Raw genomic sequence first — 15,731 nt, 5'->3', positions numbered from 1 at the left:
AATCCTTGTGTGCCTTGTCTGACACGCCCTAGACACCCTTTCCCCATGTTGGACCTGAGTGCAACTGCAGGAGCATGCCACACACACACACACCCGGCCTGGCATCCTATGCTACTTGTGCACAGAGAAAACAAAATAAAAAATAAAAAAATCCAGTAACACCTTAGAGACCAAGTTTGTCAAAAAGTCACGTGATCCAAAGAGAGCCAATGCAGTTCTTTAAGCCCCCCCACCCGTTTATTATAATTGCAAAACTGACTATTAAAAAGAAAAGAAAAAATCAGTGCGCGATTGTTCCAGCTGCAAAGAGGCAACCAGTAAGTATAGTAAATAATCATAATTGGCGCCTTTGCTTTTTTTAAAAAAAAAAGGAGAGAAGACATTGTAACCGGTAGTTAAAGCTCTGTGTGTAACTCTTCCGGTTTTTTCTGTACGCCAATAGTCCATGCAGAATCATAGAATCAACGAATTGTAGAGCAGGAAGGGACAGAATTATGGCTTAATTGAAAAAAAGAAATGAAATAAATCGTAACCCGGAAGTTAAAGCTGAGTGTGTAGCTCTACACGTTTTTCCTTCTGTGCCTGCAGTCCGGGCCGTGCTGGCTGCTGTGCGCATGCCCGGTGTTCCCGCGCCGCCGAAAGTTGGTTCCCGGGACGAGTGGAAGGTCTCCGTAGACCCCGCGTCACGTGAGCAAAGGAGGGTCAGGCGGTGGGGAGGAGTGTTGGGTATCCTAGCAACAATGAGGGAGGGAGGCAGGCCAGGTACCCCTGTCCTGAAGGTTAACCAATACTATATTATTATTAATAATAGTTATAATTAATAATAAGCCAAGGGTAGGACGGGGAGGTCGAGCATAGAAAATGAACGTCTGCGCGAAAACGAGTTAGACGTTTTTGTCCTTCAATTCCAAATAATATAATTTTTATTCAGAACAACAGACGTGCTGTTAGCAAAGCAGAGACACAGTATGTCTAATGGCAAAGTTAAATCACCAAGCCAAAAAAAGATGCACGAGCTACAGAGGATCCATTATTTTTATTTTTATTAAACATGCCCGTTTCCTTGGCAGGGCAGCTTACAGGCAAAAATAAGAACAGCTAAAAACGTGTGGGTGAGCAGAAGCAATCAAGAAACAATGAAACATGGATAGAATTAAAACTCTCTCTCTCTCTCTCATATGTAAGATCTATTAAAACCGTGCAAATAATTGCAATGCAAACAGCACAGCACCAGCCCTTTCATTAAATAGGCTAAGGTTTCTCCGGGTGACAGTTAATAAGAGAAATACACAAATAGCCTTTTTCATTGGATCGCACACAACACACAGCTCAGTTGGTTAGAGCGTGGTGCTGATAATGCCAAGGTTGCAGCTTCGATCCCTGCATTGCAGGGGGTTTGGACTAGATCGGGGGTCAGCAAACCTTTTCAGCAGTGGGCCGGTTCACTGTCCCTCAGACCTTGTGGGAGGCCGGACTATATTTTGGAAAAAAAATATGAACGAATTCCTATGCCCCACAAATAACCCAGAGATGCATTTTAAATAAAAGGACACATTCTACTCATGTAAAAACACGCTGATTCCCGGACCGTCCGCGGGCCGGATTTAGAAGACGATTGGGCCGCATCCAGCCCTTGGGCCTTTGTTTGGGGACTTCTGGACTAGATGATCCTAAGGGTTCCTTCAAATTCTACAATTCTATATCTGTCTATAAGGGACGTGGGTGGCGCTGTGGGTTAAACCACAGAGCCTAGGCCTTGCTGATCAGAAGGTCGGCGGTTCGAATCCCCGCGACAGGGTGAGCTCCCGTTGCTTGGTCTCAGCTCCTGCCAACCTAGCAGTTCGAAAGCACGTCAAAGTGCAAGTAGATAAAAGGGTACTGCTCCGGCAGGAAGGTAAACAGTGTTTCCGTGCGCTGCTCTGGTTCGCCATAAGCGGCTTTGTCATGCTGGCCACATAACCTGGAGTGTGTGCTGAGGACATACCGCTCTCCCTTTCTTTCTTATCTTCTCATCCCTGTGAGGTGATGGAAACTCTAAACCAGTGCCCAGTGTCAGTTCAGGAATGGTTGGTGGCAAATAATCGCTTGAAGCTGATGTCCTTTTGGTCGGGAATTCTGCCAACCAGTAGTTAGATATACAGCCCTGTTCTGGATGGAGTTGCAGGATCAGGTATGTAGCTTAGGGTAGTGATCCTGGATATCCAGTGGCAGTGCTGGACAAGAGTCATTTTTACAAGTTAGGTTGCTAGCTGTAACCTTTCTTAAGGAAATTGGACCTGAGCGTCATCACTCAAGCAATCTTCCAGGTTGTATAACTTATTTCCGTGAAGGTCTGCCTTTAATCAAGGCTCATTCAATTGCAATTAGTCCACAATTCAACTGGCTGCAACACCAGAATATATAACTCTGATCTTAATGCCATCTCTACCAGTTTCCTTTTTTAAAAAGGCTGAATATCAAAATGTTGACCCAACTTTCTCCCATATGAAACTGATCAAGCCCTGAGCTCAGCCTCAGAGTCTTTTCTATGTCCCATCATTAATAGAAATTCAAAGCGTGGTTTCAGGGCCCTTTTTAGTGGTGGCACCAAAGCTTTGACATGACTTCTCTGGTGAGTTCCATCAGGCTCCATCTCTCCATGTGTTGTTCAGGCAGGCTTTCAAAATTCACTCATTCAAGCAGGCTTCCAATACTTAATGATCGGCTGTTTGGGGACAGGAATACTGTATCCATGTATGCCCAGTTTTGTAAATAATAATCCCTCAATTATTCAAAGGCATGAAATACGTTATATTTTTCTTTGATTTAATTTGGTTTTTACATGCACGGGAAAATGAAGATAAAATGAGAATGGTCCCGAATGCTAGCTAAGCATCAGGCAAGTGTAAGGAGATTGCCTATAGAGAAGAATTCTTGGCATCTTCCGGAAGCACTGGTAGTCGTGCTTTCCACAACTGAAGTAAAACCAAGAGATAAATTCCCAGTGTGAATATTTTACGTTTCAGTTACCAACATTTGGCATGAGTGTAAAACCAGAAGAAGTGAATTGTGGAGTCGGGCGAAACTTGAGTCAACCTTTGCTAATGGAATTTGAAGAAGTACGAAGAGCTTTTTGTACAAACCTCTTCCCTAATGCTATACTTCCATTTGGTTTGACAGACAAAAAGATGGCCTTGGTTCCTTACGATGACACAGCTGCTTGGGGGATGCAGAAGTTACACAAGTCTTCCTCTACATACTGTTTTGCCAACCACACCATCGAGATCCAGCAAAACTGGAAGCAGCTGGGAGTTGCAGCTGTTGTGTGGGATGCGGTCCGTATAATTTTGCACTTATTCCTTTTCTGACACATTGCTGTTTAACGGTGAACCTTTGCTGTTTAAAGGTGGGCATTAATAGTCACTTGTCCAGCCCCCCACCCCACCCCAATTCTTAAATCAGTAGTTCTTCAATTCTTTTGTAGCCTAATCCTGTGTGTGCTTACTAACAATGGATTTAGTAGGGTTTACCTCCAAATTATTGTATAGGTTTTCCTGTTATAGTAGTGATGGTCTAATCTACTTGTCCTAATAATCTTATCTGTAGTTGTGGTGTTGCTTAAACTATTATTTGGGTAGCAGAGAAACTGATAAAACCTGATATGGATGTTCTCTGCACACTGAACTGTTGATCTTCAAAGCCACACGTTTCAAAAGAGACCATGGAGGATGAAAGTCATACTGTAAATGTTTAAAGAAACACCTTACACATTTATCATGCACTGTATACTGTGTTCTTAATTACAGGTAGGTAGCCGTGTTGGTCTGCCATAGTCAAAACAAAATAAAATAAAAAATTCCTCCCAGTAGCACCTAAGAGACCAACTAAGTTTGTTCTTGGTATGAGCTTTCGTGTGCATGCACACTTCTTCAGATACATGCATGCACACGAAAGCTCATACCAAGAACAAACTTAGTTGGTCTCTTAGGTGCTACTGGAAGGATTTTTTTATTTTATTTTGTGTTCTTAATGTTTTGGCATAGTTTCAGATGACAGTATACTTCTCTGTAGTCATAGACCCTCTTATCTGAGAGTAAGTCATGTTGAACTCAACAGAACCTGTTTCTAAATAGACATGTATAGGATGCCACTGCCGTCTGTTTGGGTGCTGATGGCACAGCCTTTCTACAGAATGAGCCATTGGTGAGGCCACATTAAAAAATAAAAATAAAACCCTGATATTTCTCAGCTTTCTGTTGAGTGCTGGAAAAATGCTCTTGTTGTAAGCTGTCCTCATTTTATTGTACACAAAAGAAAGGACTTCTGTTTCAGTGTATCTGAAGAAGTGTGCATGCACACGAAAGCTCATACCAGGAACAAACTCAGTTGGTCTCTAAGGTGCTACTAGAAAGAATTTTCGATATTATTTCTTTCATCATCTCTTAACAAGGTGTGATCTGAAATCTCACTGGATTCAAAAAATCAGTTTAAACTTGGCAGCTAACTTCCTCTTTCCTACCTGAAGAAGATAAATTTACGAGTAGCCAAACAAATAGATCATTAGTACAGCCCTCTGGTACCAAGGAGACTGAATTATTCTCTTTAGTGTATATTTGTCAAAAAGTACAGTTTGAAATAGCTCACAATCCGCTGAGCAGAGTAACTTCACTAGAAATTAATAACTTGCAATTAAATCCTCATTTTAGGCAGGGACATCCAGACTTCCAGTTTTAACCTCCCCAGTCCCCCTGAGTATTTAGGTCCAAAGAATAATAATAATCTGGTCTGCCTGCACTTCACAGCGGTTTGTTGCCCTCAACATTTCTGCAAGCTTGTCACGTGACCCATATGAGCAACGCTGTGATTTGGTATTAACCAAAATAAGCATTCTTTTTAATTAGATTTTTCCCCCTTTCGGGTTACCAGGCTGTGGTCTTGTGTACTTTCTTGGAGATGGGAGGCATTGATCTACAAGGACGCTTGGTGATTGAGTTAGGAGCCGGAACAGGCTTGCTGGGAATTGTAGCTGCATTGCTTGGTAAGTTTCTTTTTGCAGAAACTGGGCCTGATGTGGCCTTTAATTAAGTTCATCTGACAGTGATTCTGAGTTACATTGTTTTCCTTGGGTGCTGTTCACTGCAGAGCACAAATCCCTTTTTATTGTGTCTTTTTGGGGTGTGTGTGTGTGTGTGTTGGGGGATCCTGTACCAGACATGTTTATTTTGCAGCCATCCCAAGATTTAGCCTTTTCAGACTGCAATCCTATATACACATATCTGGGTGCAAGTCCCATCCAACTCATCTCCAGTTGATAGACCATTTATGACTCTAAACCAAGATAACCATTCAGCTCTAGAATAGCAACCACTTGAATTACTGCTGCATGGCATTTGTGGGGCTGCCTTGAAAATGACCTAGAAACTTCAGCTGACCCAAAATGGGGCTGCAAGGTTATAAGCAGGAACTTGCTGATAATGGATTAGCATAGCAATGCAGTGATAGAAAGATGAAAGCATAGCATTCTTTTCATAGCTGTCAAGTTTCGGATTTGAAAGTAAGGGATCAGCATTCTCACCTATCCCGGGGACAGTCACATGTCAGTGGTGGGCAGAGCCAGAAGCAAAAGTGGGCGGAGCAGCAATGTAAACTCCAAGCGGGCTCGGAGGGCAGCCATGTGCTCCGCGCGATGGAGCCCCATCGTCTTCTTGTCTGATCCCATCAAAACAGGACAGGAAGTAGCAGCTGCTCAAAGGCAGCCAGGCTCCGCCCACCAGCTAACCCTATTGGCCGGCTGAGGGGCTCGGCACCAACGGATAGGGGCTGATGCAGCGGGAGGAATACACCCCCTGTTAGCACAGGAAACGGCTCCCAATCGCTTTGAGGGCTGAGGCTTTTCTCTCCAAGTAGGCGAGGTCTTCCCACCCAGTCCCTGGCCAGCAGGGGAGGAGCTGCTTCCATTAAAAATGGGAAATTTAAGGGAAATAAAAAATAAGGGAGAGCAGCGGGAAACTGCTTGAAATAAGGGAGAATCCCGGGGAAAACGGGATACTTGACAGCACTGATTCTTTTATTGAGCATTAGAACACTCTCTTGGTCTGGATAGCTTGGCTGAATGACATGACTGGTCCGTACTGACCATTCATAATAATAATTCCGAACACGAGTTTACATAGGAATTAACCCAAAAAATGGTTTTGTTGTTTGGGGGAATAAACCTGCGTTTTGAAACTTGTGCTGGACACCGGCAATTTGTCTTCACACATTTGATTTCTCCTTCTCCTTCTCCTTCTCCTTCTCCTTCTCCTTCTCCTTCTCCTTCTCCTTCTCCTTCTCCTTCTCCTTCTCCTTCTCCTTCTCCTCCTCCTCCTCCTCCTCCTCCTCCTTCTCCTCCTTCTCCTCCTCCTCCTCCTTTTTGGCACGTTAGGTGCTCAAGTGACAATCACAGACAGGAAGGCAGCCTTGGCTCTACTGGAGTCAAACGTCCAAGCTAATTTACCTGCTGACGTCCGGCCGAGGACAGCAGTAAAGGAACTGACTTGGGGCCGAGACTTGGAGAGCTTCTCTTCAGGAGGATATGACTTTATCTTGGGAGCAGACATCGTTTACCTGGAAGAAACGTTTGCCGATCTTCTTGAAACACTGGACCATCTCTGCTCTGAACAGACGGTGATCCTGCTATCATGTCGCCTCCGTTATGAGCGAGACCACAAGTTCCTGAAGATGTTGAATGAGCGGTTTTCAGTATACGAGGTGCACTATGACCCTAGTAATGATGTGCATATATTCAGAGCACAGAGGAAAGCCCAGAAAGCAGACCTGTGATTAGTTTGTGAACTCTTGTATAGTCATTCCCGCCACCCGCCACTTGCAATCATACATGGACAAAGCAACTTAATTTAGACTTTTCATCCAGCCATTCCTCCTGTTTTTTTTTCTCATCCCGATCATGGTAACTCAGGTAATCCAACCAAATTATAAATGGACCAATGAATGCAAGGGCCAAGCCTGCCATTGAGGAAACGTAGGACCTGCTGGCTTCAAGTAAATGGAAAAATCCAATTAGATTAATAATAGTGACTGTTCACCTCTGTTTCCCGCTGGTGTTACGCTATGCTGCTCAGAACTACATCTCAAGGCACTTCCCCCAATGGAACAGCAAATCTAAATTATGCAGTGCATTTGGTGGGGGGGGGATGTGATATCCACAAGAAAATATTTGGCTGTATTATGTAAAAACAAACCAGTTTTACTGTTTGTGTACTTGGAGAGAATGAATCAGTTAGCAATTTTCTATCATTGTTCTAACTGGAACAATGACCAATCATGCAATAGAGAAATAATATACCAAAACATAAAGGGAGTTATTCATTTGCATTCCTAATAGAATGTTTAAATTCTTCTAGATATTTTGCATGAGACTAATTAGTCTAACATCATTCATTCATTATTATTTAGAGTTGCCCAGTTCCTTAGAAATTCATTCTGTAATATGTTCACAAATATGTTTCATTATTGTTTTTCTATAATCAAGTTTGTAATTTATAATTCATCGGTGCGCATTCAAGCTGTCCAGTAATTTTATTTATCAAGACTAAAGGTGATACAAATCTGCATCAATTCTTTTAGGTGGATCCCTATTGTTTTACCGAAAAGTAAAATAGTAATACATTAGTTAAGTAAATCACTAATCTACATTTAATAAAGTTTCCCCTCTGCTAATTCAAATCTGCCAGTGAATCAGAACCACCCCAAATCAGTTATCAGAATTCAAGTCCAAATATAGTAAAAACTATGATATCATAAATAAGCCAGAAGTCCAACTAATACTGGTCTTTTTCAAACAGAATTTAAAGATCTAGCATCAAGTACGTATACAGTAAGATCTTCTTTGAAGTTTTTTTAATGTCTAGAATGTCTATGGGTGTCTATATCCCCCCCCCCCAAAAAAAAATATATGTTCCCAGTAAACTTATCTGTGTCCACAATTAGATTCACACACATATACCGGTATATAACATGTAAGTTTGTCTTATATTAAATTAAAGTTTGTCTCGAAATTTGGAATTAGTTAAGGTCTAATTTAAAGTTGCGATGCTTTCTGTTGCAATTCAAAAATAGATCCTTCCCTCAAAAGCTTTCCATGAGATTAGATTTACTCCTGAAATTATCAAAAAAGATGAATCCATTTCTTACCCAAACATCATGTGATGAAGAGAGCGGAAAGTGAGAGTGCCGTCCATTGTCTATCATTGCAATTGGGAAGTGATCTGATCAATAAAGTGCACTATCTGCTTAGTGACTTGTAAAATTCTGGTGCAAAGTTCCAGTATTCTTACTCTCATGTGGAAGAGGTTCTTACAAGTAAGTTGTTACTGCCTGATATAGTAATACTTGACAGTTGTAAATCATTTCACAGAAGTAGAAAGTCAATAAAAATGTTGGATGTTTTGCAAAGAAATGTCCCATGTTTGATTAGTTTTTCAACAGAAGGACACAACCAGGCAGGTGTACTCGAGAGGTAATTTCACTGACTTCTGAATCTGACCTCCTCCACTTAAACATGCCTGCAGAGTGAGTTGCCAAGTTCCATCCCGATCAGCAGAGTGCAACCAGAAATCCAGAATTTTCATGTGAACACATGGCCCAATTGCGCTGTGGTCCCTTGGGAGTGTATCCCAAGTACTGTGAGCAAACTGAAAAGAGCTACATGTGCAGTGGGAGGAGAAGAGCAATTCTCTAATTGGGAGGTTCTGCAGCAGTCCTCATGCTTCCACGTGCAGCAGTAGAAGAGAACATTTGGACCAAACCCATCCAAGAGGCACAAAAGTGTCCCTAGCTAAACACAAAACACCTCCCGTCCTGCATGCAACAGGATGCTTTTGGACTCCCCAAACTTCCTAAAGAGTGGAAAGCACATCTTGTAATGTAACAAGGGTGAACAAATCTTTAAAGATCTCATTTTTAAGCTGCACCATTCTTTGGGTTCTATGGTTCAGGCACTAGGTAAAGGAAAAAGGATCCCTGACCGTTAAGTCCAGTTGCGGACGACTCTGGGGTTGCGGCACTCATCTTGCTTTACTGGCCAAGGGAGCCGGCCTTTGTCCGTGGACAGCTTCTGGGTCATGTGGCCAGCATGATTAAGCCGCTTCTGGCGAAACCAGAGCAGCGCACGGAAAAGCCTGCCGGAGCGATACCTATTTATCTACTTACACTTTGAAGTGCTTACGAACTGCTAGGTTGGCAGGAGCACGGACCAAACAACTGGAGCTCACCCTGTTGCAGGGATTCAAACTGCTGACCTTCTGATCAGCAAGCCCTAGGCCCAGTGGTTTAGACCACAGCGCCACCCGCACCCTATTCGGTTCAGGCACTACCTAACAGCAATAAAAGCAGCTGTTTAAAGGAACTGAGGTTTTTGAAAGAGCTCTTTGTGGGATTTAGAACTGAATCAGCTCACAAATTCAGTCTTCAGCTTTTCCAGCCTAAGTAAATCCATTCCATCGCAACCTGCATCCTGTGGAGCACTTTTGTGCTGTAGGATTCGACAATCCATCCTAGGGCACATGCTCAATTTGAGCTGGATCTAAGGTTGAGCAGAGCACATGCCGGAAAACCCTAATGACCTGCCCTGCCCCACCCTGGCAGAGACAAGAGGCATCTACCCCTGGAAGCTTGTGGTGTAGAATTAGAAGGGACCTCCAGGATCGAGTCCAGCCGCCTGCAACGCAGGAATATGCAGCCGTCCCTTTATGCAGGGGGGGAAATCTGCAACCTTGGCATCAGCAGGAAAGTGGCAGAAGTGATCTGTGCTATTATTCTGGTGCAAAATGTGGAGTTAGGAGGGGCTGTTGCTATGGTTTCTACAAATATCTTCAGCCCAGCCTCCCCATTTCCTAGTCAAGGAAGCAGCTTTTTTCCATTTCTTCCCTCCCGTTAAGAATGAAAGGTAACATCATTTTTGTGGGTGTGCCAGGGACATGAATGGGAATTAAGATGTGGCACTTTTGTGCCCATCTCTAGCATTCCCCATGTTCCCTTGGGCCCCTGGTACATCTAGACTAGGGGAGCTTTCCGCAGGTGTTCTGAAGTACACCTGGTGGCATAAACTCTCCTGCTAGCATACCTGTCTCTGCCAGCAAAGCAGCCCTTGGGCTGCATCCTAGCATCCCTCACCAGCTTGACAAAAAGTATACATATGATTGGGTGCTCAGAGCATTTCTGTTTTAATGTTTTGCTCTTAAGTGGTCAAGTGGCAAGTATTGCCAAAGTCAACGGCATCAAGATAAATGACCCTCCTTCTCTGAAGAAAAGAGACTTCAAAATGATTTTAAAAGCATGTTTATGTGTCTGCACATAAATGTGTAAAAAGGGTGTTATGACAGTTTATACCACAAACTTTACAGTAAGAAAAAGCACTTTTATGACAATTCACAAATTCACAAGGATCACTTTAATATACAAAGCAATTACTAGCATTCTGAAACACAAAGCAGTTAGTATGTACACAATGTTAATAAAAAGCAGTGTAACTCAGTACATTGGAGGGGGGGGTGGGGATAAACGCACAAAAGGATAATTACAAAATTAAAACAGGGATGTTTTTCTAGGAAATAGAGGATTCTCAAATGAAATTAACCCATCCCCAGTTCATATTTCTTTGCTCAGCAATTTAATTTCAAGAGAAAACTTTTCAAAGTTCAATACCCTGTTTTGTGCTGATTGTTTTGGGTGAAGAATCAGAAATGGGGGTGAATTTTAGTTTCTCTTAAATAAAAATAGCATAGCCATCCCCATTCCAGAAACTTGAAATTTTGCATTGCGATTTCTTCATGTGCAAAGTGCCTTCCAAGCGTAACGAAGGAGCTTTGGAGGCGGCGCTTCACTTGCACAACTTTCTCTCTGTGTGTTCTTGCAAGCAGAATGGTCATACATAAAGTAGCAGGGTTGTAAATGGAAGTGAAGGTCTAGTAGCATTTAGTTTCTTCTTATTTCAAAACAGAAAGAATTATATTACACAGACATGGAGTGGTATCTGGCTCAAGTGCAACTGGTAGAAAACATTTTTAAAAACAATCTCCCAATCATTTATCATGACCTTATTGAATACAATCAAATTTGTTTTAGGTCTCCTCTCCTCTTTCTCCCTGCCTCAGATTGTCTCATCAAATCAATATGTAGCCAAGGCTCAAGTGACTGACTGATACAGTAGTATCTTTGCTTAGAATGATACAGCCAATGGCTGTTTTTGAATCCGCACCAATCTCTTAACTTGATTCCATTATCAACAGGTCAATCAGGAGGAGAAATTCAAGTGAGGAGGAGAACCTCCAGATAATTAGAGAGGTTTGATGTGCCTTGGGTTCAATGTGAGGCTAAGAGGCCACATGTAAACAATACAGCATAGTTATTGTGGTAGGTGGTGGTGACTGGGTCATATTCAGAAAGCACTGCAAGTGAATGGGAACCATAGGCCTTTGGTGCTTAATTTTTGCAGCCATGTATCCATAAATTAATGAGCTAAATCCCAGCGTAGTTGTTCTCAGTTGTCTCATTACACGGGGTTAAGCTACAGATCCCCTTGACACCTAGCATATTGGAAATAAATGCTCCATTGGTGAAAACCAACGTGTGCACACAAACCCTGAGAAAGTGAGTAAAAGGGTACAGTAAGATGCAGTGAGATTCCTCGCAGGTATAAGCAAGGAAGGGATTCAAAATAACAATCCTGAACAAACCCTCATCATTTCTGACTCTGTAAACATGAACTTTAAAACGTACGACCGCTTACTTCAAGCTAGCAGGGACCTGCATTTGCAGTACCAAAAATACAATTGTGCTACTAAAAAAAAAACCCTCTGTCCGTTCACCTAGGACTATGGTTTACATACATTTTGAGGTTGTAATGTTTCAGGATGCAAATATATCAGAATGAAATATTTGGAATTGTGTTCCGATATGCTGCCTACTGATTTCTCATCTTGCAGTGAAGCCATGCGGTAATTCTTAAGCTGTAGTCAGCATGGAAGATGAACGTATCACAAGACAGTGCACTGCCAAAATTTCAGCACCATATATTTAACAGTTCCAAGCTGGCTGTGCTTCTCAATGTGCTCAGAACAGAGGTCGGTGTACTTTTTATCTAGAAAATTTAGAAGACTTGATAAAATCTATCCATAGGCATAAAGTATGCAACCATGGGTTTATAGTGTATAAAAATAAACCCATTTTAAGAGTCTTTAACTTTACATCAACTCATCTTAATTGCCAGCAGGAAATATTCAGAGAATTGTGCTTTCTGATAAATCTGGGTGTGTTAAGTAGCTTCACTCTTTAAGGAAAACAAATCCATGCATCTTACATTTTTTTTCATCAGGATTCGATCCTTGAAATGTTCAGTTCTATTCACAAGCTACAAAATGAATTTAGTATCACCAAAATTTAGTTTCCCCTTTTCTCGTATGATTGTTCCAGTAATTAAATACGATCCTCTGCCACATTTCTAATGCCATTAAAAGGACTGTAATCTTCCTAACTTCCGCTGGCCTGTAGATTTTTGGTCCTGCCCTGCAGATCCCCCCGCAAGAATTGCCTCTTTAATCAAAGTTTATCCTGAGAGTCAGTGGATTAGCTAAAAGTAATGGGATGTATACAAATAGTAGGACCACAATAAATATGCTAGATGCTCTTCAGATTAAGAGGCAAGCTGCATGATCAATACCCTCAAAGGCATCTCAACTGTGACTGTTCTGCCACTTCGCACTGCAGATGGCAATTGAAATGTTTGCCTCATCACAACGACATGCCCAAACTAAGATGTCAGTGGAAGGCTGTAGTATGCCCTTCTCCATAACACTAGTTTTTTATGGGCAGGATTTGAAAAAATACACGTGGGAGCACAAACATTCAATCTCCACCTGTTGCATGAAGTTGTACATTCTAGCATTCAACCGCACTCAAGGCTGCAGGTCATGTATTTGAGCTTATAACCAAAACTGATTTTGGTCATACTGCAAGTTCTCACCTTACTGGGAATTATTTAGCTTCAGATAATTGTTTCTGAAATAAGAGACGGTATAGAACCACCAAACTTGTTTAGATGGGTGTGTGCTTTCACACTCAAGCAATGCTGCTGACAACAGCTGGAGTAAGATACTAGAAAACACACAAAAGCAAGAAAACTGGAAAAATGTTTTTCTCACCAAAAAAAGGGGGGGAGGGTCATTAGTTCCCTTTGTATAAAGCAAATCTTTTCCTCTTTTTTTTGCCTTAATGTATAGCTGCCGAAAAGACAAAGCACAAAGTGAAGAATCTGGGGGAAGAGAGGAGCTTAAAACGGCCGACATAATTCCATAATTCACTTTCTAAAAAAAATATACAAATTGCAGTGAAATAAAATCACTAAATATGGGTAAGTGAACAACAATACAACATATCAATAAGTGCCAGAAGAATGTAGCTCAAACAAGAGGCTGAAGCGTGTGTTTAACACGCATGCACATTCTCTCTCTCTCACACACACACACACAGAGTAAAACTTTTTTTCTGACCTCAATATACTATAATACTCAGCATTCCTGACTTAAAAGCTCTCAGAGCTATAGATTATATACTGTGTATATATATTTTATATATGTACATATTTTATACATACGCTTTTTCCAAGAATATCTGTTAGAAGAGCACCCTGGGCAATATTTTAATTGCCTACATGGTACCTTTTTATTTTGTAAAAGGTAGAAACTGTACTTGAAACCAGACCTATGTATGATGACTACAATGGAGCTAGCCCTTTCTACATCTCTCCCCCCCCCCCCAAATTAAGCCTGGCAACCAACTTAGTATTTTAGCAAAATTTCTGTTGAGCGGCAAAGGGGCCAAATGCAAAACAACCAGGCAAGACAACCTTGCTGTTTGTTCAATAAATTAGCAATATACAAAATAAGGGTTTGCTTGTTTTTTCGCATTGTCTTCAGTTCCTTTTGGCTGTTAGAACTACAAAGGACATACCAGTAAAGTCTGAACTTGGGTTACCGAAAACATAAGAAATAGGAAATTGTTGTATTTCATAAGAAATGCCAGATATCTCGGTATTGGGTAAGTAAAAACTGACAGGTGTTATTTTATTGCTGGTGAAAGATTCCAGAATGAAAACCCTGAATTGACCTATAGACGAGCCACACTAGATTCTGCAAGCAGTTCATGTTGAGCCTCCTTTGACCGAACACACAACCCATTAGTCTGCTGATCTCTCTTGCTGAAATGCAACTCTCTCCGCTAATTGCAAGAGATGCCAAGAACATAGCGAGCAGATTGTTATGGTGGTTGCTTTCCTGATGAACAAATTTTAGATTATTACATAATGTTTAAACAGATTACCTGACACATCAGCTTTGAAAGATGCTTTCTCAAACCAAGATCAACACATACAATGGTTTTCAATGAGGTTAGCAGTTCGAGAAAATCAGCAGAGATCATGATTCTACCCCCAAAATTTTTTTTGGGGGGGGGGATTGAGGGGAACAAAACTCACAAGGCAGGTAAAAATTGTGGATTTGAGTTCTCCATAATCTACCATCCCATTTCTTTGTAGGAGCCTGCTTTTGTTTTGTTTAAAAAATATTATGATGTGAGAATTAAAGGGTTTCTAAAATGGCAGGACTTATTTTTGTTCAAAATGTCTGTGTTATTTTATCCAATAGCAGGAGGAAAAGTTTGCCTTGCAAATAAAAATAAGCTGCTTAAAATATGAGGCTCGATAATTTTTTATATTCTTTAATTCTAAATATTTTGTGACATGCCGTACAAACAAATTTTTTGTCTTCATCTGATAAAAGGGTAAATTATCAAGATTTGCACTTATTTTCATAAAAAAACAAATGCACTATTAAGTAAAATTACTAGCTACAGATTATTGCTACACGTGTTAGATTTAACTGATAAAACATTGCAATATGCCATGTTGGTTTTATCACCTTTAAGATCATCTGTTAAGTAATATTCTCTTTCTGGAGCAGGCTTATTTTATGTGCAGGCTTTTATAGATGAGGATCAAAATAACTGCTGGGATTAGAGATTCAAAATAACTTCATGTTCTTTTAAATAATTCCATTCTGCCTCCTGAGAACTGATTCCACCTCCAAGTAGCCAAAGAACATAGATTGAACAAAGGAATTTATAATGTTGAAACAGCTGATTTGCTGCCTTAAATCATATAATATTGATTAATCACATTACTGATTCCTGCAACATACTTTAGGGGAAGTTTTTTTTTTCCTTTTTACTCTTTAGGGTTTGAATGTCTGCAGATGAGAAACTTTTACTCAGATCCAGCTTGATCCCTAAATGACACAGAATCCTACTGAAATCAGATAGCTTAACTGGGATGCAGGTCTGGCTGATGATTTAGGTTCAACAAGTCAGCAAAGTTCAATTTCACACCATCTGTGCACACAATAGGTACGGTAGATTTTTTAAAAAAAAATTCTCTACCAGGTCATCTGCACGAAAAAGTGTTAACATTCACTCCTTTCTTCACTAAAGTATGCACTGCTAGTGGTTGCCTTGTATAACATCGCCTCTGGATAATGCAAAACAAAAACGGTGTTTTAATGAATTATTCTTTATGATAATCTCATGGACTTCTAAGCTAAAGCAGAACGTTACTAGGAGTCCATGTCCCCTTAGGATATCATGAGCCTTAGATGATTTCTTTACGGGCAATCGAAAGACTGAACACATGAAATCTCTTTATA

At 41.0% G+C, this 15,731-nt stretch overlaps 1 protein-coding gene across 2 annotated transcripts; it reads left to right on the top strand.

Annotated features, from left to right (window-relative positions):
- The first annotated feature begins 569 nt into the window (after positions 1–569).
- On the top strand, positions 570–6,855 carry METTL21A (methyltransferase like 21A). 2 transcript variants are annotated; one of them, XM_033170228.1, is made up of 4 exons: positions 570–687; positions 3,160–3,314; positions 4,906–5,017; positions 6,404–6,855. In XM_033170228.1, exons 1-4 carry the CDS (start codon positions 615–617, stop codon positions 6,799–6,801), a joined length of 738 nt encoding a protein of 245 aa, XP_033026119.1. In that variant the 5' UTR covers positions 570–614; the 3' UTR covers positions 6,802–6,855. The 2 variants fall into 2 exon arrangements, with proteins under 2 accessions (XP_033026119.1, XP_033026130.1); XM_033170239.1 differs by lacking the exon at positions 570–687 and adding an exon at positions 2,148–2,170.
- Positions 6,856–15,731: the final 8,876 nt, after the last annotated feature.

Source organism: Lacerta agilis, chromosome 1 (assembly GCF_009819535.1).
Source record: "Lacerta agilis isolate rLacAgi1 chromosome 1, rLacAgi1.pri, whole genome shotgun sequence".
Lineage (NCBI taxonomy): Eukaryota > Metazoa > Chordata > Lepidosauria > Squamata > Lacertidae > Lacerta > Lacerta agilis.
This window is presented reverse-complemented; position numbering and strand designations above follow the sequence as displayed.